The sequence below is a fragment of the Petaurus breviceps genome, unplaced genomic scaffold (assembly GCF_028583685.1).
Source record: "Petaurus breviceps papuanus isolate PSGF00001 unplaced genomic scaffold, PetGlider_PUasm1.0 140, whole genome shotgun sequence".
NCBI lineage: Eukaryota > Metazoa > Chordata > Mammalia > Diprotodontia > Petauridae > Petaurus > Petaurus breviceps.
The window spans coordinates 16,877,623-16,899,470 of NW_027185698.1; the positions used below are offsets into that span (position 1 = coordinate 16,877,623).

The window sequence follows — 21,848 nt, forward strand, 5'->3', positions numbered from 1 at the left end:
TTAACTCTGTTTTCTATGTATTTGAGAAATGAGGTCTTTATCAGAAAAACTTGCAGTAAAATTTTTTTTCACAGTTATGATAACTATTGTGTTACCCTTCATCCTCTTTTCCTACACTTTCTCTCCTTATTCAAAAGTGTTTTGCTTTTGACTTTTACCACCTCCAATCTACCTTCCCTTTTATCTGCACCCTGCCCCCTACTTCCCTTTCTCCTTATTTCCTGGATGGTAAGATACATTTCTATACCCAACTGAGTATATATGTTATTCCCAATTTTAGCTAGTTCTGATGCTTCCCCAGCATGTCCCCCATATTTCCTTTCACTGTAAAAGCTCTTTTTGTGCCTCTTTTATGTCAAATAATTTACCCCCATTCTACTTTTCCTTTTTGTATTGTCACAGTGCATTCCTTTCTCACTCCTTTATTTTGTTTTTTAGATAATTATCCCATCATATTCAATTCACAGTTGTGCCCTCTGTGTATACTCCATCTAACTTAACCTAATAATGAGAAAGTTTTTAGGAGTTGCAAGTATCATTTTTCCATGTCAGAATGTAAATAGTTTAACCTTATTGAATCTCTAAGGAGTTCTCTTTCCTGTTTATCTCTTTATGTTTCTCTTGAGTGTTGTATTTGAAAATCAGATTTTCTATTCAGCTCTGCTTTTTTCATCAGGAATGCTTAAAAATTCTGTGTCATTGAATATATATTTTTTCCCCTGAAGGATTATACTTAGTTTTGCAGGGAAGGTGATTTTTGGTTGTGATCCTAGCTCCTTTGCCCTCTGGAATTAGAATATTCCAAGCTCTATGACTTTTTAATGTAGAAACTTGTATTATCTTGACTGTGGCACCTTGATATTTGAGTTGTTTCTGGCTACTTATAATATTTTATTCTTGACCTGGGAGTTTTGGAATTTGGCTATAATATTCCTAGGAGTTTTCATTTTGGGATCTCTTTCAGGAAGTAATCGATGGAGTTGTTCAGTTTCTGTTTTACCTCCTGGCTCTAGAGTATCAGGGCAGTTTTCCTTGATAATTTCTTAAAAGATAATGTCTAGAGTATTTTTTTGATCATGACTTTTAGGTAGTCCAGTAATTCTTAAATGATCTCTCCTGGATCTGTTTTCCAGGTCATTGTTTTCCCAATGAGATATTTCACATTTTCTTTTTGTTTTTCATTTTTGACTTTGTTTGATTGTTTCTTGAAGTCTCATGGAATCATTAGCTTCAACTTACCCTTCCTAATTTTTAAGGAATTATTTTTTTTCTGTGAGCTTTTGTACCTCCTTTTCCATTTGGTCAATTCTAATTTTTAAAGGAGTTCTTTACTTCAGTTTATTTTTGTACCTCTTTTATCCCCTTTGGCCAATTCTGCTTTTCAAGACATTCTTCTCTTCATTGAATTTTTGTGGCTCTTTTACCATTTGGCCTATTATTTAAGTTAAGGTGTTATTTTTTTAAGTATTTTATTTTTGTGTGTGTGTGTCCTTTACCAAGCTATGGACTCTTTTTTCATGATTTTCTTGCATCATTCTCATTTCTTTTCCCAATTTTTCCTCTACCTGTTTTACTTGATTTTTAAAATTCTTTCTGAGTTCTTCCATGACCTGAGCCCAATTCCTGTTTTCCTTTGAGGCTTTAGGTATAGCAGTTTTGACTTTGTTTTCTTCTTCTGAGTTTATGTTTTGATCTTCCCTGTCACCATAGTAACTTTCTGTAGTCAGGTTATTTTTCTACTGTTTGCTCATTTTTTCCAGCCTATTTCTTGACTTTTAATTCTGTGCTGAAGTGGACCTCTGTTTCCAGAGCACTGTCCTGAGGGGGCAGTGTCCTGAACTTCAGGTTTCTTATGCAGCTGTTTTCAGTGATAATTCTGGGGAACTGTTTAAGTTTTAGATTCTTCCAAGGTGGTATGATCTAGGTAGAAGTGTGTTTACTACTGTTTTGGCCTGTGCTCTAATCTTTAAGTGACCACAAGTACCCTTTTCTGCCCTGGAACTGTGACCAGAGTCCCAGATCCTCTGCAGCCACAAGCTCTGATATAGTAATACTTCTTCTTGTCCTTGGGAGGACCCTGAGATCCAGAACTGCGACCAAGAACCCAAGTATTGGCAATGTAACAGAGTCTTGCCCCTATTGCCAGCAAAGGGACCCCTGTAATGTCCTGATTGGTTGTCTGACCCTCTTAACCTCTGTGGGCTGAGAGATCTGGAAACCTCCACTGCTGCCACTGATTCAGTTGCCCCCAAGGCCCATGGCTGGTCTGCTAGGGGGTAGCTTACTGTAGACTGTGCTCTGCTCTCACCCTATTGTAACAGACTTTTCCTACCAACTTTCTAAGTTGTCTTGAACTAGAAAATTGTTTCACCCTGTCATTTTGTGGGTTCTGTCACTCTAGAATTTTTGAGGCATTATTTAAAGTTGTTTGGCATGGTTTTGGGGAGAGCTCTGGTGAATCCCTGCCTTTTCTATGTCATCTTGGCTCCACCCCACTGTGTTTTCTTTTTAGGTTTCCTGATCAGAATTCATTTTGTTATGTTTCTCAGTCTTTGTTGAAGTAGTTGTAGGAGAGAGTTGAATTGTAGTTTTTCCAACTATACTGTCTTTAATGGTAGTCTTCAGTATTTCCAATTTTGAAAACAACATTTCCTCTGCTTTCTAAATTTTATTTTAACTTAGAATGCTTGTGTTAATACATTTTAAGGAAATTCAGTGATGTTTTTCTTCCTCTGTTTCTTAGGGAGACTTAGTTTGGTTTAAATTCATAGATATCACATAATTTAGCAATAATGAATGCATGTTAATTTTCATTACAACACAAACAGTTTTTAGAGGACTACTATAAAAAGGTAAATAAAACCTGTTCATGGTAATATACCTGGCTGTTTTCAAGAGCATAGGAGTTACGTTTGTAGGTTTATAGTGCTTTGCTTTCAGTAGGCCTACTCAAGTACTGGATTAGGCTAGGAGAAGGATCTCATTCTGACTTTACTAGCTCTGTGACTTTGGGCAAGTCTCTTTTTATTCCTTAGACCCAGTTCCCCTCATCTGTAAAATTAGGATAATAATATTTGCTTTGTGTACCTCATATGAGGAAATATATTTGAAGGCCTCTTCCAGAGCCAAGATGGTGGAGCATAGGCCAGGACACAAGTAAACTCTCCCAACATTCTTCTCCAACCTATTTTAAAATAATACCTCAAATAAAATTTTGGTGTGGGAGGGACAACAAAAGGTCAGAGGGAGACATTTTTCCAACCTAAGACAACCTAGGAAGTCAGCAAAAGAAGTCTTTAACACTGGGTGGGCGCAGGCCTGGAGCATGGCAGGAGCACCAGCAGTGGACCTTGTAGGTAGCCATGACAGCAGTAGCAGTTTTAGGAGTTCTCAGTCCAGAGGTGATAAGTCCATCAGACACCTGGTCCAAAAGAGATTCCAGGGGTATCTTTGCTGGCACTTGGTGCCGCTAGTGCTGAGTGACAGTTCTGTTGCCCATAAATAATCCTGGGTTTCAGGGCAAGACAGAGAGGAGTGCTTGTAATATGTCACAAGGGAACAGGGACCTGATCATAGTTCTAGGGCTAAGAGGAACACTAGTATTTGTGACTTCAGGCAACAGCGGCCCTTCCTGGGTAGATCTCAGAACTACAGACCATACTTCTGGCATACTGCCATCTTGGAAGCACCTAAAACTTGCAGACTCTCAGAACTAGTTCTGAAAATAGCAGCATAGAAAAGCCTGAAGCTTGGAATAGTGCCTTCCAGGTGAACAGAGCCCAACTTCGAAGTGAAAAAATAAGCTGGGAAAATGAGCAGGCAACAAAAAGGGAATTTGACCATAAAAAGCTACAAAGGTGGCAGGGAAGAATAAGACAAACATAGATGACAAGAATGTTAAAATAGTTATAAGCAAAGTCCCAAAGAAAAATGCTAATTCCACCCAAGGCCAGCAGGAGTTTCTGGAATAGTTAAAAGAAAGAGAAGAGTAGCAGAGGAAACATTTGGAAAAGAAATGAGAGTGATGCAAGAAAATTATGAAAGGAGACTTAATAGTTTGGCAAAAGAGCCACAAAAAAAGACTGAAGGAAAAAAAATCACCTTAAAAGAATTGGCTTAATGGTAAAAGAAGCAAAATTCACTAAAGAAAAGAACTCCTTTAAAAACAGATTAGGCCAAATGGGAAAAGAGGCACAAAAATCCTCTGAAGAGAAGGACTCCTTAAAAAGCACAACTGGCCATATGGAAACAAAGGTACACAAGCTAACTGAAGAAATTAGTCACTTAAAAATTAGAATTGGGCAAAGTGGAAGCTAATGACTCTATGAGACTTCAAGAAACAATCAAAGTCAAAAGATTGAAAAACTAGAAGAAAATGTGAAATATCTCATTGGAAAAACAACTGACCTGGCAAACCCAGGAGAAATAATTTAAGAGTTATTGGACTACCTGGAAGCAATAATCAAAAAAAGAACCTAGACATCATCTTTCAAGAAATTATCAAGGAAAACTGCCCTTATATCTCAGATCTAGAGGGTAAAATAGAAATTAACAAAATTTACTGATCACCTCTGGAGATCCCAAAATGAAAACTTTCCAGAATATTGTAACTAAATTCCAGAGCACCCAGGTCAAGGACAAAATACTTCATCCAGAAAGAAACAACTCAAATATTGTGGAGTTACAGTCAAAATTGCACAAGATTTAGCAGCTTCCATGTTAACAGAAAGGAGGGCTTGGAATATTCCAGTTCCAGAGGGCAAAGGAGCTAGGATTACAACCAAGAATCACTCAGGGGTGGAGAACATGTAACCCTGAGGCCACATGTGGCCTTTTAGGTCCTCAAGAGTGGCATTTAGACTGAATCCAAACTTTACAGAACAAACCCCTTAATAAAGTGGTTTATTCTTTAAAACTTAGACTTGGTCAAAAGGCTGCACACAAGGACCTAGAAGGCTACATGTGGCCTCAAGGTCACATATTCCCTACCCCTGTACCCAGTAAAACTGAGGTTAATTCTTCAGGGGAAAAAATAGACATTAAATGAAATAGATGACTCCCAGTTATTCCTAGTGAAAAGACCAGAACTGAATAGAAAAATGAACTTTCAAATATAAGACTCAAGAGAAGTGTAAAAAAGCAAACATGAAAAGGGTAATCATAGAGCACTAATGGAGTTAAACTGTTTACCTTTCTTTGTAGCAAAGTGATCCATATAACTCCTAAGAGCTTTATTATTATTAGGTCAGTTATAAGGAGTGTCCTCAGACAAAGGGCAAGGATATGAGTCAGTTATGTTGAAATAATCTCCAAGAAAAGAATGTAAGGGTAAGAAAGAGAGATGCCCTGGGAGAAGGGGAAAGGGAGATGTAGAATGGGGTAAAATTTTCTCATATTAAGGAGCTGTGCAAGGAAGAGTTTTTATACTGGAGGGGGAAAAAGGGAAGGGCTAAGGTGGCAAGCAATGCTTGAACTTCACCCTTGTCAGAATTGGTTCAAAGTGGGAAGAATGTATACATACTCAGTTGAATATAGAAATCACTTTTACCCAGTTGGGAGATAGGATGGGAAAGGAGATATGGGGGTGAGGTATAAAGGGGAGTATAGGTTAGGGGAGCAGTGGTTAAAAGCATGACAGACTTTTGAAAATTAGAATTGGCATAAATAGAAAATAACTAAAATAGAAGAATAAATAAGAAGACAGGGTGGAGGGAAATGCACAGAGAATGGTCATAATTGTGAATGTGGATGGGATGAGCTAACTTCCATTAGAATGGAAGTGATTAGCAGAATGGATTGGAAACTAGAATCCAGCAATATGTTGTGTTCAAGAGACACAACTGGGACAGAAAGACAGTTGAAATGAAAGGCTGAAGCAGAGTCAGTCTATCATGCTTCAGCTGAAGTGAGAGGGCAGGGGTGGCAATCATGATTTCAGACAAAAGCAAAATTGAATCCTGGAATCCACATTTTGCTAAAAGGTACCATAGACAATGGAAAATTTATTTTTTAAAACTTAGAGCTAGTTTCTCTGATAAATGCCTCATTTTCCAAATATATAGGGAATTGAGTCAAATTTATAAAAATAAGAATCATTCCCCAATTGTTAAATGGTCAAGGGGCGGCTAGGTGATGCAGTGAATAGAGTCAGGAGGCCCTTGAGTCAGGAGGACCTTCAAATCTGGCCTCAGACACTTAACACTTACTAGCTGTGTGACCTTGGGCAAGTCACTTAACCCCATTTGCCTTGCTTACCCCCCTCCAAAAAGCAAAAAAAAAAAAAAAGATAAATGGCCAAAAGATATAAGGCAGTTTTCAGAAAAATAATTCAAAGCTATCTGTAGTCATATGAAAAAATACTCACTATTTATTAAAGAAAGGCAAATTAAAACAACTCTGAGGTACCAACTTATACCTATCAGAAATGACAAATATTGGAGGGGATGAGGGAAAATAGGTATTAAGAAGTGAGTAGTGAATTGGTATTATGAAGGAGTAGTGAACTGGTCCAGCCATTCTGTAGAACAGTCTGGAACTATAACCAAAGGGTTATGAAACTATGCATACCTTTTGATCCAACAATAACACTACTAGGTCTATACACCCCAAAGAGATAAAAGGAAAAGAACCTGTCTAAGTACAAAAATATTTATAAGCAGCTTTTTTTTTTTTGTGCTGGCAAAGAATTGGACATTGAGGGGATGCTCATCAATTGGGGAGTGACTGAATAAGTTGTAGCATATGATTGTGATGAAGTACTTTTATGCTGTAAGAAATGATCAGGGAGGAGGCTTTAGAAAAAACATGGTAAGACCTATATGAACTGATGTCAAGTGAAGTGAGAAGAACCTGGAGATCATTGTGCACAGTAACACCAATGTTATAAAGATGATCAGCCTGAAAGACTTGGCTACTTTGATAAATATACAATGATTCAAGACAGTTTCAAAGGAGTAATGATAAAAGTCATCTACCTCCAGAGAGCTGATGAACTCTTGAGTGCAAATTGAAGTATAATTTTCTTTCTTACTTTTTTGCAATATGGCTAATATTGAAATATATTTTGTATGATTTCACATGTATAATTGATAGCATATTGTTTCCCTTTTCAGTGGGTGGGGGAGAGGTAAGAGTGAAGGAGAGAATCTAAACTCAACATTTAAAAAGAAAAGCATGTTACAAATAAATAAACAATAAATTTTTTTAAAAAAGGAAAAGAAAAGTCTTTTCTCCCAGCCTGTTCGTGGCTCTTCAGACTTCACCACCATGCTTCAGCTGTCTTCTCACCCTGGAAGATCCCCCCTCTTCTTGTGCCTTTTTACTCTGGAAGATTCCTCAACCCCTGGGATCCCTTCCTCCCGTTGGTGAGTTCTTCCTGAAACCTCTGTTTTGAGGAAAGGCTGAGGCCAGCCATCCTTCACCCCTCTCACAGCCTATTCCTGACTTGATGGACTTTGCCACCATTCCACTCTGTGGGTACCTTCTCTTTCCCCACTCCCTTTTCACTTCCCTTTTATGTGTTGTCTTCCTGTATTAGAATGTAAGCTAGCTGAGGGCAAAGGTTGTCTTTATTTGCTTGTATTTGTATTCCCAGTATCCCTGTGGCTGTCCTTGGCACATGAGAATCTTTTAAGCAATGCTTGTTGACTATGTTCAGAGTTCCACATGCAGATATGAGTAATTACTTTAATGTCAATTTAGCTGTTTAATCATTATTTCAAATTAAAGATCTTCTGTTTTATTTGTAGCTTGAGGACTTGAAAAATTCAGATATATTAGAAATAAACAACTTCCACAGTATCTTAAAAATCTCTTTGATATTTTTATATGACCTTGTACTTGGCCAAAAAAAAAATGAACAGGTAATCAAATTTTTCACCAGCCTAATAATGATGAACTTTAGATGCAGAGCAGAAGAGTTTGTATTTTTATCCTACAGGTGTTAGGGAACCTGTAGAGGAATTTGTTATAAAGTAGGAGAGTGATATGATCAGACTTGTGTTTTAGGAAATTCACACTGGCAACTGTATGGAAGATAAATTGGACATTGGAGAGACTTGAGGAAGGAAAACCAGTTAGGAAGCTCCTTTAATAGTCCAGGTAAGAACTGAAGAGAGCCTGAACTAGGGTAGTAGATTTGTCAGTATAGAGAAAGGAATGGCTATAAGATATTGTGGAGCTAGTATCTACAGGGCTTAGCTAAATGACTAAGTAAGTCATTTAGTAAGGGGGCTGTAGAAATAGATGCTGGTGAAAGAGAGAAATATGACTGAGGCTGAGAAACTTCCTTTCTGTTATCCCTCCCTTTTGATATGGAACTCGCCTTCCTCATTTCTTGTTTATAGTAATCCTTAATTATATGATTTCAAACTGTTTATCACTTGCAAATTGTTAATGACTGCAGCGGGCTTATCCTCACTATGTACATTTCCACTGCCTTTTAACTCACATGCATTGTTGAAAGTGAAATACAAAGGCTCAGTGAATGAGAACCCTGGGCTTGGGGTCAAGAAGAGCTGAGTTCAAATTTGACCTCAGACACTTACTGGATGTGTGACACTGGCAAGTCACTTAACCTCTTCCTCAGTTTCCTTATCGGTAAAGTCACATGATAGCACCTCTTAGGGTTGTGAGAATCAAATGAGATAATAATTGTAAAGCACTTAGCACAGGGCCTGGCACATAGTAAGCTCTGTATAAATCTTCTTCTTCTTATTATTATATAGAATTCTCACAGAAACCCAACTTAGATGTCTCAACTTAGTATGAAGATTACTCTGGGTGTTTTAAAGGTTGTATCAGTGATTCATAAGTTCTGGCAAGTCCTATCAAGCTGAAGAGGTTTTGAGTATGATTCTGGTAATGAACTATGACTTTTGTATGAGAAACTGATACAGGGTGATAGATTTTTGTTGCAACCACTCTTGAAAACCGTCTACCAAACTATAAAAAAGAATGGTGATCTTTATTGATAGGAGAAATGAAGGATCTGTAATTTTTTTGGCATGAATTTTTATGGTTGTTATTCTTTATTTTATTTTATTTTTTGCCGTTTTTTGGGGGGGAGGGCAATTGGGGTTAAGTGACTTGCCCAAGGTTACACGGCTAGTTTTTGTGTTAAGTGTCTGAGGCCCGATTTGAACTCAGGTCCTCCTGACTCCAGGGCCGGTGCCCTATTCACTGTGCCACCTAGCCATCCCTATGGTTTTTATTCTTAATAAATTTTTTTTTATCCTTTTACTTGAATAATGTATACTTTTAGGTGAAAATCTGGAAGGAAAATCAGAAGCGGGACATGGCCATTGGTCCTAAATACAAGCTAAATTGGGAGTATGGGATGAAATATCTTGCGAACAATGAAAATATTCTTTTTTCCCCTAATATATTACCTTTCTTTCTTTGCCTTTCATATATTTTTTCTATATCCTATATCCCTGAAATTGAATGGTAAGGGACTAGACTAATGATAAGTGAATTTCACAGTTAAACTAATTTTATAATTATCTTTAATTTTCACTATTTCAAGTGAGTGACCAGAATTTGATGGTATGAATATTCTTTTTCATCAATGCAAATTCAGCTCTATTGCAACATTAGAAATAGGCTTGGAAGGTTGCTGTGGCTGAAAAATTTGTTGCCAGTCTGAGAATGTTATTCTAAACTTTAATCAACCAATAAACATTTATTAAGTTGCTAATATGTGTCAGCTCTATGCTAAGCCCTGAGGATACAGAAAGAGGCAAAGACAGTTCTTGCCCCTACGAGCTTACAATTTAATAGGGGAGACAACATGCAAACAAATATATGCAAAGCAAACTCTATACAGGATAAATAGAAATAATTAATAGAGGGAAGGCACTTGAATAGAGAAGGGAAAGGAAAGGCTTCTTATAGAAGGTGAGATTTTATGTGAGATTTAAAGAAAGTCTGGTCAGTATTGGGAGCGGAGGAGGTAGAACATTTTTTGCATAGGCTACAGTCAGAGAAAAACCCCAGAACTGAGAGATGGAGTGTCTTGTTTGTGGAACAGCAGGAAATCAGGGTCACTGGATTGAAGAATATGTCTCATAGGGTAAAGTGAAGAAGATTGAAAGGTAGGAGGGGACTAGGTTATGTAGAACTTTGAATGTCAAATGGAGCATTTTCTATTTGCTCCTGAAAGTGATAGGAAGGCACTGGAGCTTATTGAGTAGGGGAGTTATTGGGCCTACACTTTAGTGACAATGGAAGATAGGTTGGGGTGAGGAAAGATTTGAGCAGGCAGATCCACCAGCAGACTATTGCAATGGTCCATATGTGTAGTGATGCACTAGAGTTGTAGTAGCATCAAAGGAGAGAAGGGGGCGTAGTCAAGAGATGTTGCAGAGGTGAAATCAGTTGGCCTTGCTAACAGTTTGGATATGGGAAGGTAAGAGATAGTGAGAAGTCCGGGATGACTTCTAGATTTTGAGCCTGAGGGACTGAAAGGGTGGTGTTGCCCTCTATAGGCATAGTGAAGGTTGGGGGTAGGGGTAGGATTTTGATCACTCTTCACAGGACAAATCCCCTTACTAAAAGGATTTATTCTGTAAAACTTGGACTCAGTCAAAAGACTGCATCTAAGGAACTAGAAGGCCATATGTTCCCCATGCCTGGGTTAGACTTTAGGAGAAAAATAATAAGTTCTCTTTTGAACATACTCAGTTTGAGATGGCTACTAGATACCTACTTCAAGTTGTCTGAAATGTACTTAATTCTCTTTAATAATATTTTTATATTATTGTGCTTCCTACTTCCAGGAGATAATCTAGGAGCCATTTTTATTTTTTAATTTAATTTTTACTATAGTTTTAAAATAAACTATTTGTATGTTTTCTATGATTTATAATGTGTTTAAAGACTACTTCCCTCTAATTGTTCGTGTGAGAAACAATTGTGTTTAAATTTGTTTATAGGTTTTATTTTTAGAAAATTAATACTAAAATGTTTTCACTTAACAGAAATTTAAGTCGTTTTAAAGTTACAAATATAGCAGTATTGTACATTTTTTTAACTTAAAAAAAGATCAAATGCTATAAAAATAAATTATTTACACAATAACCAAAATGATTTTATGAACTGGTTTGTCAGGCATTTAAGGCACTCTATAATCTTGTAGCATTTCCAGTCTTAGCTTTATGTTATCCTCCTTTACGTGCATTAACTCTCCTGCCAAACTGCATTACTCCTTTCAGTAACATCAGTGAAACAAATAGTGCATTTGCATTAATTTTGACCAAAACTGTGCATTACAGATTTTTTAATATTTCATATTAGCAAAAAATATTCTTTTATTAGTTAATAAGGGCTCTGAACAAGTAATATTAAAAATGGCTTTTAGTTCTGCAAAGCAGCATCTTCTTATTAGGCTTTGGTCTAAAGCTATTAACTTTTTCATAGGTTATCAAATTCTCACTATGAATTTTCAAACTCTAGATTTGGAGCTGAAAGGACATCTCCTTTAAACTAATATCCTCAGTATCTTAATTATCTAAAAAGTTTTTAAAAGTTGGCACCAGCATATAAAAATAAAACATTTTATAATTTGTGACTGGCAAGTTTGGTTTTTTGGTCATGAAAATTCAGCTCTTAATTTTTTTTGTTAATATAAATAATTAAATGGAGATTTAAAAATGCCTCACTAGTTTGACACAGGTCAAAACTTATCTTTTGTAGTATGTTAGACAATTAAATTAAAACTTTGTAAATATGTGCCGCCTTTTATCACCTGATATCATTACTTGAATTGAAAAGTCCTTTGTTGCTGTAAAATAACAAAATGACTTTTAGTATATTTGAATGACACTTGAGTTGATCCTGGAACTTTACTGCAATAAACATGAAAGCTGAATACTTTTTGAGTCAAAGCATAATTTGAACACTACAACATTACAGTATACTGTATGACTCACTAAATTACATTTTATGTTTGTAGATTGGAAGAACTGGCTATGATTTGTGCTAATTATGATATTCCACATATAGTCAACAATGCATATGGAGTACAATCTTCAAAGTGTATGCATCTCATACAACAGGTAAAACAAGTAGTTTTTAATTAAAAATTAAGTTTCAAGTATAATAAAGTTTTTTATGTTTTAAAAACAGGGTACTTTTGGAGTCTATATACTACTTCTATTGACATTATTAATCACCAAAGCTTAGAATACCAGTTCTGAAAAATCTGGAATTAGAGAGTTTGGAAGCCAGAATAAGACCATAGAGAAAGAGGAATTGAAAACATGTAGATGCATAAATTCTGTCCTTTAAGAGGGATACCTAGAGCTCGTCTTCCTTTATGTGTTTAGAATGGGGAGGAAGTCTGGTGCTCCTACTTCTTATTCCCATGTCAGTGCAATATGACTCATATTTTACTTCAGAGAAAATGACCATTTAACTTGGAATTAGATGACTGACTCAAGTTGTAGCTTTGCCATGTACTAACTGTAATGACCTTGAAGAATGTTGACCTCTCTGTGTCTACATCTATTAAATGAAAGGGTTGAGGTAAATGATTTCCACGTTTATTCTATGCTGTAACTATTCCATAACTATGTGTTACCTTCAAGCTCCTTCATTTTTCTAGCATACTCTTTCTTACTGACCGTTTTGTGACCTCAAGATGTGGCCTGAGGTTCAGGTACCTAACAGCAACTATTTCTAGATCTTAGATCATTTGCCAATACAAATATGTCCGCCTCAGTCTGCTTTTCATTGTCATATGTTTATCTTTACGATGAAGGAATGGAAGTGTCAGTGTATAGTTTTGCTTACTGGTACCTACTTCTTGGCATTCCTACTTACAATACGGTCTCAGTTTTTCTTTTGGGACATCTTAAGAAATATTTAGTAGTCTGAGATTATGAAAATGTAACTCTGACCTTAGCACTTATGTTCTTGGCTCTTTTTACCACATTTTATGAGTCTGTTACTTTTTGTCTTCATTATGCTGATTATGGTATTTGTCCCTGGTCAACTTGGGTCATGGGGTAATCAAAAACAGTGATTTATGAAGGACATAAAAAATTTAGTACTTCTTTAGTAGTTCTGATTCCATGTGGTTGTTAGTCTTTTGAGCTCAGAGTAATTTTTATTCCCTATATTTGGACTTCCAGGTCAACATGACCAACAAGATGGAAGGTTAGACATTTTCTCTGATTCTCACAAACTTTCCAAACCTCTCCAAAAGAGAAGTCATAAATCAGAGATAAAGCTATTTCAGCTCTTTCCATGGTCTAGGATAGTGGTATCAAACTCAAATAGAAACAGGGACAATTAAACTGTACATAAGTATATCATTAGGCTACATGTTGACTTTATTTTAAAATGTAATGATATCTATGTTTTATTGTATTTGTTTTTATGTTGTTAAATATTTCCCAATTACATTTTGATCTGATTTTAGCTATGCTCAGGTGTGCTGATTTGACACCTCTGATTTAGATCGCTAAGAACCCAAAGAAGGCAAAAAACTCCATGAACTAACACTTAACTTACATGTACTCAGCATCCCCTCTTCCACTGCCCACTGCGCTCTAACTGCACTAACCAACCTAGCCCATGGGTTTATGAGATAAGGCAATCCTATATCCTGTCTTCTTATTATTTCTAGTGCCTGGAGATCCAGGCTCCAAATTCCAAAAAATGTTCTGAGAGCATGATAGCCAGTACCATGATATACTGCAACCCAGCTCTGCAGCAGAGTAGAGGAACAGAGTGAATGGGGCAGAACATGTGTCTAGGCTTGTAATAGAGCTCCCCTCTATCCTGTAATTCCTGCCTCAGCCCAGTGCCACAGAAATCCAAATTCCTAAAAATTCAAATACCAGAAATTTGCCCAGGCTGTTAGTAGCAGGGTGGCAGTGCTTTTTACTGTTGGGCCAGAGAACTGAGGGCCAGAGGGAACAGAGCAGGACACTCTATGTGAAGAGCTTTATAGCACTCCATTAAGCGTGAGAGAAAGAGCCCAGCATTCAACTAGGACTAGTTCTGTCCCCCCAAAAAACCACTTGGAGCAGAGATGTAGGCTGGTAAAATATGACTTGCCCAAAGTAGGAGGATGCTGAGACACTTGGAGATCCAGCCCCCGGGGAAACCATCATCAGAAGGGAAGGGAGTTAGAAAGTGAGCAATAGGGAAAATAAGGGAAAAATACCAAAGATCTCATGAAGAAAAAAATTTGAAAGACCATGATCATAAGTAGATAAACTAATATGAAAGACATTATAGCTGAAGAAAACATGGTTTCTAGATCTAATAAATGAGTTCAGTTTATGAATAAATACTGTAAAACAAGGGGAAATGATTCAGCATCTGATGAGGCAGAGGACTCTCAGTATTTTATTTTATTTTTAAAAAGATTTTTTTTGCTTAATTACATAAAAACCAAATTTTAACATTTTTTTTAGTTCTAAAATTCTCTCTCTCTTCCTTTCTCCCTTCTCCCCTTCCTGAGGCAGTAAGCAATCTGATATGGGTTATGCATGTGGAGTCATGCAAAACATTATTTCTTGGGTCATTGTATTGCTGAGAACAGCTAAGTCATTCACTGTTCTTCATCATACAATATTGCTGTTCATCTGTACGATGTTCTTCTGGTTCTGCTCATTTCACTCTCCTTCAATTCATTTAAATCTTTCCAGGTTTTTCTGAAATCATCTTACTCCTTATTTTTTTTTGCACAGTAGTATTCCATTACAATGAATTACAACTTGTTCAGCCATTCTCCAACTGTGAATATCCCCTCAATTTCCAATTCTTCACCTCCACAAAAAGAGCTGATATTAATACCCTTGTAGAAATCGGTTTTCTTCCCTGTAACTATGTATTTTTAGTAGAGCATGTAACTACAACATGTTGTTCCTGAGCAATTTAAAAGAGAAATGAGAATTGTGAGAGCAGAATTTATGGCCTGTGCAGCTGGGTTATTGACAAAATACAAATAATTGGCAGAATAGAAAAATTTGAATTTGCAATGGCTAGTCTCAACCAAGAAACAAAGAAAAGGACAATGGATTGGGAATGCAAATATATAGCAGTGAAGGACAGTCTAGAAGAAGAGAAGCAAAAAGCAATAACATTAAAAGAAAACATACTCTCCATACAAGCCAAGTATATGCCCTGTATTCTTCCCAAATGTTATAAAGAGCAAATATTGAGCTATAGGTTAAAATGTGGTTATAATACATATCTATTGGAACTATTACTACAGATAGTAAAGTTGTAGATGCAAATAAAGAAAAATCTGTCTGAGCAGGACTTGATAGATAGTATGATTTATCAGAGGAGGGAACTGAAACATTAAGGTAAGCACAGTTTGTATAGCTAGGCACTAGGACTTAGTTTCATATTTCCCATTCATCAGTTTTCTAATTTTCATTAGGACTTATTGCCATCTAAATTTGAAGACATTTATTAGCAATAGAATTAAATAATTTCAAAATATTGATGTGATAGGGAATTATACAGAGAACTTTTAAGATTTGCAAAACAACCAATCTCAATGTCTTTGATCTTAGGGATAAAATTTTTCTTGTTTTGTTTTGCATTAGTCTTAGTTAGAGAAAAACTTGGTGTTTAAAATACTCACATAAAGCAGGAATCCTAATTCACCAGGAACTTTAAGTAACTGTTGTCAGATAGATAATTGTGGACCTTCTTTGGAATCTGTTTAGTTATCTTGAATCTTACAGACAGTGGTCAGAGCTGTGTTCTTTAGGTGTAGAAAATACTATTGGTATTTACTATTAAATATTGGATGTGTGCTTTGGGAGACCAGTGACTCCGATGTTTGTAGGGAGCAGTTAAAGATTGTAAGTTTCTATTGCACTGCATTTGTTGCTTGGACCAAGATAAATGTTGAAGTGCATCGGAATATTAGCTGTCAAGATTCATTTAGGACTGCTAGGTGGTGCAGTGGATAGAACACTGGCCTTGGAGTCAGGAGGACCTGAGGTCAAATCTAGCTTCAGACCCTTAGTAGCTGTGTGACCCTGTGCAAGTCACTTAAACCACAGCGCCTCCCCCTCCCCCCCCCCCAAAAAAAAAAGATTAATTCTAAATAACAACTTAGAGATGGGAGTGATAAAGTGTAAATGTGTTCCCATAAGACTCAGAGCTAAGTTCCAGTGATTTTTAACCACTGAGAATGGCTTAACTTTCCATAAATGTTCTGCATTTTTTTACCAAGACCCCATGGTATCTCCTCAGTTTTTGTTTCTGAGACCTTTGGCCTTTGGAGTGCTTATCTCCCTTTCTCTGTTTTTCAAGAGATAATGGGAAAGCATGAATCTTCTACTCAAGTTACTATTCTGTTATATATGCCGTATGTATTATATATGCCCTGCTCATTGTTGTTTCTTTATGTTGGTTTATGATATTTCACCTACATGGAATACTCTTTTGGTTATACTTTCTGCCAGTCCAAGTCTTAGACTTCTTTTAGCCACAGTTCAATTCCTCCTTGCATCTTTTATTATTCAATTGGACATTGGTTAATAGCATTTAAGGCTCTTTTTATTCTGACTCCAAACTACTTTTCCAATCTTATTTTTCATTGTTCCCAATCATGTACTCTACCTTTTAGCCAAACTGGCCTACTCTGCTACTCCCCAAATTTGACATGCCATATCGTGCCTTTGGATAGGCTGACCATGATGCCAGAAATGGACTTGCATGCCAAACTAGACTGAAGGATCTTTGAAGATAGGAATCTTTTACTGTTTTTGTATTCCTACAATTCAAGGAAAAATGGTGCTAAATATACCTATTGACTTGATGGATAGTAAATTTTTGTTGAGTAGCTAAAAAAGTAAGTGATTCTATATGACAGATTCATAGATATTAATTAACATTTATTTTCCATGAATGGCTTAAATACTAAAACTGAAATACATATTTCTGTACTGCTGTACTTCTCTAAAAGTTAAAATTGGTTTATGAAGAAAAAGACTAATATTTAATTCTGCTAGTTATCAGAATTAAGATTGTAAGAAAACTATTTTTATTTAACTTCATTTATGGTCTTTGGTATTTTTTTACTCTAGTTACTGTACATCTGATGGTGGCCTAGCAATAAACACCTAATATTTCATGTCATTTGATTTTAGGGTGCTCGAGTAGGTAGAATAGATGCCTTCGTTCAGAGCTTGGACAAAAATTTTATGGTTCCAGTAGGTGGTGCTATCATTGCTGGCTTCAGTGATTCTTTCATTCAAGAAATCAGTAAGATGTATCCAGGTAAATAAGCTAATTGTCCTTCCGCAGAAGTTGCACTTATTTTGCCTCTGTGATAACTTTTCTTTCCCAGAGCACTGTCTTTTTATGAGAGTAATTTGTCCTTTATTATTTCAGGAAGAGCCTCAGCTTCCCCATCTTTAGATATTGTTATTACCTTACTATCACTGGGATCAAATGGCTATAAGAAGCTTTTAAAAGAAAGAAAGGTAAATGTATTTTTAATTGTAAATATATTGCATATTGCAATACCACTTGTTAGCATGTATAACTGTTGTTGTCTGGGAGGAGTTGGGAGTGCTTTTTTGGACTAGCTTCAGTGTTCTAGTGGACCTTCTCTGATCTGGACACAAAGAAAGCACATATACGTATTACCAAGGGTATGTGGGTCATTTCCAAAAAACCAACTACTGCAATTTCTGATTAGCTTAATTACAGTTCCAATACCCCTTAAAAATGGAGACTGTTAAATATCAAGAAGATGCTAAAGAATTTTAATTTAATTTCTGTGTTAAGATTGGAGAGGAGGACATTTTGAGGAGACAGCCAGGAGAGAATGTGGTAGAGAAGGGATTTGAAATTTGCCCTTACTGCACAAATCTGCCCTTGCAAAAAGCTGTTCTTATTATTGATATGGAAAGGCAAGAAACCCTTACATTTTTTTGCTTTATCTTTGTCTCTGAAAACATACTTAATAGTAAATCCAAGAGGGTAAGTATAGTTTGTGGTAGGTCAAGAGAGTAACAGTTCTGGGAGTGTAATCTATTATAAGATTAAGTAGTATATCACCTGTCTGAAAGATCTTTCAGAAGCTGGTTGTAAAGGTAACTGCCTAAACAAATAGTTTCCATTCGTTTTAACTTCTCAACCTGTCATCCCATGAATATGATGGATACTCAGTAACTTAAGTGTTAAGTAGGGAGTTCTATATTTAGTTCTATTGGTCTTCTCTGCCTCCACCCAATTTTTAGAATTAACCCAAGAGAGAACAATTATTTTATCATAACAAAATATTAAATATTTCTTGTTTGGTTTTTTTTTTGCTTTTTGGAGGGGGTAAGTAGGGCAATTGGGGTTAAGTGACTTGCCCAAGGTCACATGGCTAGTTTTGTGTTAAGTGTCTGAGGCCAGATTTGAACTCAGGTCCTCCTGACTCCCAGGCTGGTGCTCTATTCACTGTGCCACCTAGCCGCCCCTTAAATATTTCTTAAGATATATGGCATTAAAAGTCAAGTGCCTTGGCAGTGAATTCCAATAATACTCTCTAAATTATTTTGTGTACTGGAATGTATTTGCTTTTGGTATTCCTTAAAATAAATGGACTTATCAGAATTTGTGTTATTATATTTGTCCTACAACAGCAACCCAACATAAAGAATTGAACCAAGGCAAGGAACAATTTTTTTCATATTTTACTTGGAAATTTACCTATACAATACTATAGAATTTCATGTTTGCATAAAATACTAAGTCTTCTTGGCCATGCTAGAGCATTCTTACTTAGAACCAGGCCAAAACTAAGTGTTAAGTGATGGTTTGAGTATGTAACTTTTATAGAATATGCTTGTAGTCTAAGAAGCTGACTCTAGAATTGCCCTGTTACAGTACTGGAGAGGCACCTCCCCCCCCCCTTTCTTTTTTCTGAGGTGGTATCCCAAAAGAGTATGTTATAATAATTAACAACTAGCCAGATAACTGAAAAAGTTTTACCTAGTACAAGTGTGAAAAATAGACGCTAATCATTTTAGACACAAGAATTTCAGACATAATGAAATAGGGGAAGGAAAAACTTGTTTGTTTATAGGACAGTTGTCAGAATAAAACACTATTCATATTGAAAAAATAATTCCAGCCCCAAAGATTGAAATTTAAATAGAGATAACTTTTTCCCCTAATATAAATTTGAAATGTTATTCTTTTGGGAACTGAGAATCTATATTTTCAAGTAAGCATCCAGACTTTTCAGGAATTCATTTAAATGCAGTTGAGCAAATGAAACTCTGTTCCCCTAAAGATGTGTCCAAGGCAGTTGTCTACTTACTTTACCTTAACTTGTCCTCTAAATCATTGTGTCAAACTCCAATAGGAACCTGGCCATTCCTATCTACATAAGGATCCTTGCAGGCCTTTCAGTTTTAAAATGTAATTTTTTTTGTATATTTGTTTATTAAATATTTCCCAGTTACATTTTAATCTAATGCTAGCTCTATGAAAGCATTGTGTTTGATGCCTCTACTCTAAATGTTTAGTAAGTACTTAATTAACTGAACCAACTTAGCCTTCAGGGTCAATTAAGGGAAGCAGGGATTTATACTCTTAGTCCTCACTGGCTTAGTTGGGGGGATAAGACATGTACACAAAAAGATGATGAATATTTGTGGTATGAAAAGTATACTTGACTGAGACAAGAAACCATAGTTCCATTCTTGGTTCTGCCATTTACTAGTTATTTGACTTTGAAGAAGTAACTTTACCTGTTTAGAACTCAGTGTTTAGAACTGTCTAAAGTGAAAGGGTTGAATAAGATTAAACCAAAGCCTTTATTGCCTGGATTCTGTGATTTTACTGCTACATGGTACACAATGAAAACTAAATGAATGTTAGAGAATTTAGAAAACAAGGGCTATTAGGAAGTAGAGATCACTATAGTGATCAATGAATGCATTACAGAAGCATTGCTATTAGAACTAGTAGCATAAAAAGTTGGTTAGACATTAGGAAGGTAAAGAGAGGCGAAAGTCTTTCTAAGCAGAAGCAACAAGGTAAGTAATGTTTTGGAAATAGGAATATGAAGGGTGTATTCAGGACACCATAAGCAGGCCAGTCTGGTTAAAAGTAGTTCTGTATAGAGGAGTAATAGTAAGAGATGAATTTGGAGAGGTAGATTACAGACAGATTTTTAGATGATCTTAATGCAAAGTAAAATGGTTTGGGCCATTGTTCTTTTTTTTTTTTTTTTGAGGAGGGAGGGCAGGGCAATCAGAGTTAAGTGACTTACCCAAGGTCTCATGTCTAGTAAGTGTTAAGTGTCAGAAACCACATTTGAACTCAGGTCCTCTTGAATCCAAGGCTGGCGCTCTATTCACTGAGCCACCTAGCCACCCCATGGGGCGTTATTCTCATAGATAACTTATAGATAACAGGGGAGTGATAAGTAGTGTTTTAGGAGCGTTAACCACTTAAAGTGTCACTCTGATTCCTCATGGGATGGAAGGAACCTTGGCTTCTTGAAAGCTCTGCCAGCACAGTACAAACTCTGGTCTCATCTACCAAATGAAAAAGCTTTGAGTATGATCCTGTCAGCGGACTGTAGTCTAATTAACTATGCAGAGGACTCAACACTAAAAGGCTGATTTTTTTTTTTGGTGACACTTATGAAATTATCTCATCTACTAAGACATAGACAAAGTTTCATTCTACATTAATGGAAGAAATGATCATTTCATTGATGTCACTTTGGATATCTTTTGAGGTATTGAAGAATATGGTGACGTAATGTTAGTGGAATCTGAAGATCTTCCATGCCCCTTTGTATTGGCAGGTAAGCAGGTACTTAGCACCTTGTTTCAAATTAAGCCTCTTTAAAAAAAAAAAAGGAGTTATGAATCCTTGTTGCTGACATAACAGGAAGGGGCTGAACAGGGAGGAGCTAATACCTATATAAGGAAGAGCATAAGCTGGACAGATGGAATTTCTTGGGGTAAGCATCATGAAGGCAGGGCAGCTGCTGCTGGACTGAAGACTGAACTGAGAATTGAGAAGAACTGAGAAGAGGAATGAGAATTGAGAAATGAGACAGAATTTCTTGGAGCAAGCCACGTGGAGTCTGGAAAAAGTGATTTTGATTTTGAGAACGGAGCTTATGGTGCTTAAGACTTCTGAAGGCCAGCTGGAGCTGGAGCTGCAGAGGATTTCCAAGGGCCAGCCGGAGCTGCAGAAGACTGAGGAAGCATGACTGTGGTGCTTTGTACAAATGTTGTTGTGACTTTGTTAATGTGTATGAATGTTCTTGTAGCTTTGTTAAGCCTTGTCTTCCCAGGAACCGAGACTGTGAAGGATTTGAGATGGACTGGACACTGTGAGCCCCAGTGTGGAGCAGGAACTGCATGGAGAGCTGGACAAGGAGCTGGGAACTGTCTGCCTTTGAACTTAGGTGACAATTGGTTAGATTCAGGCAGGAGCTGGGACCATGGAAGAGGAACTATGGGAACTGAAAGCCTGCTTCAAGTCAAGATGAAAAGAGCTCTCCATGGGTACTGAGTAGTGACTGATGAAATTGTCTGAGTAGTGACTGATGAAATAGGATACTGATTAGTGACTGATGAAATTGTCTGAGTAGTGACTGATGAAATAGGATACTGATTAGTGACTGATGAAATTGTAATTTACTTGTGACCTAGGGGTGGATGGCTTTTGTATTTTCCACTACCCCTTAAAAGGGTATTGAGTAGTGACTGTTGAAGTTGTAACTTAATTGCACCCTGTGGGTGGAGAACTTTGTACTTTGTGACCCTTAAGGAGGCCTCCTTAAGGATGATTGAATGATTGAGTTACTAAATGATTGCACTTTGTTGAAAACTATGTGACCACTTTGG

The 21,848-nt window shown here is 36.6% G+C and overlaps 1 protein-coding gene across 1 annotated transcript in view; it reads left to right on the forward strand.

Moving 5' to 3' along the window:
• SEPSECS (Sep (O-phosphoserine) tRNA:Sec (selenocysteine) tRNA synthase) overlaps positions 1–21,848 on the forward strand; it is an 82,272-nt gene that overhangs the window by 27,115 nt on the left and 33,309 nt on the right. The window contains exons 6-8 of the mRNA XM_069069023.1: positions 11,954–12,056; positions 17,127–17,256; positions 17,371–17,462. Of these exons, the coding sequence (XP_068925124.1) occupies positions 11,954–12,056; positions 17,127–17,256; positions 17,371–17,462 (325 nt within the window). The remainder of the gene's footprint in view (positions 1–11,953; positions 12,057–17,126; positions 17,257–17,370; positions 17,463–21,848) is intronic.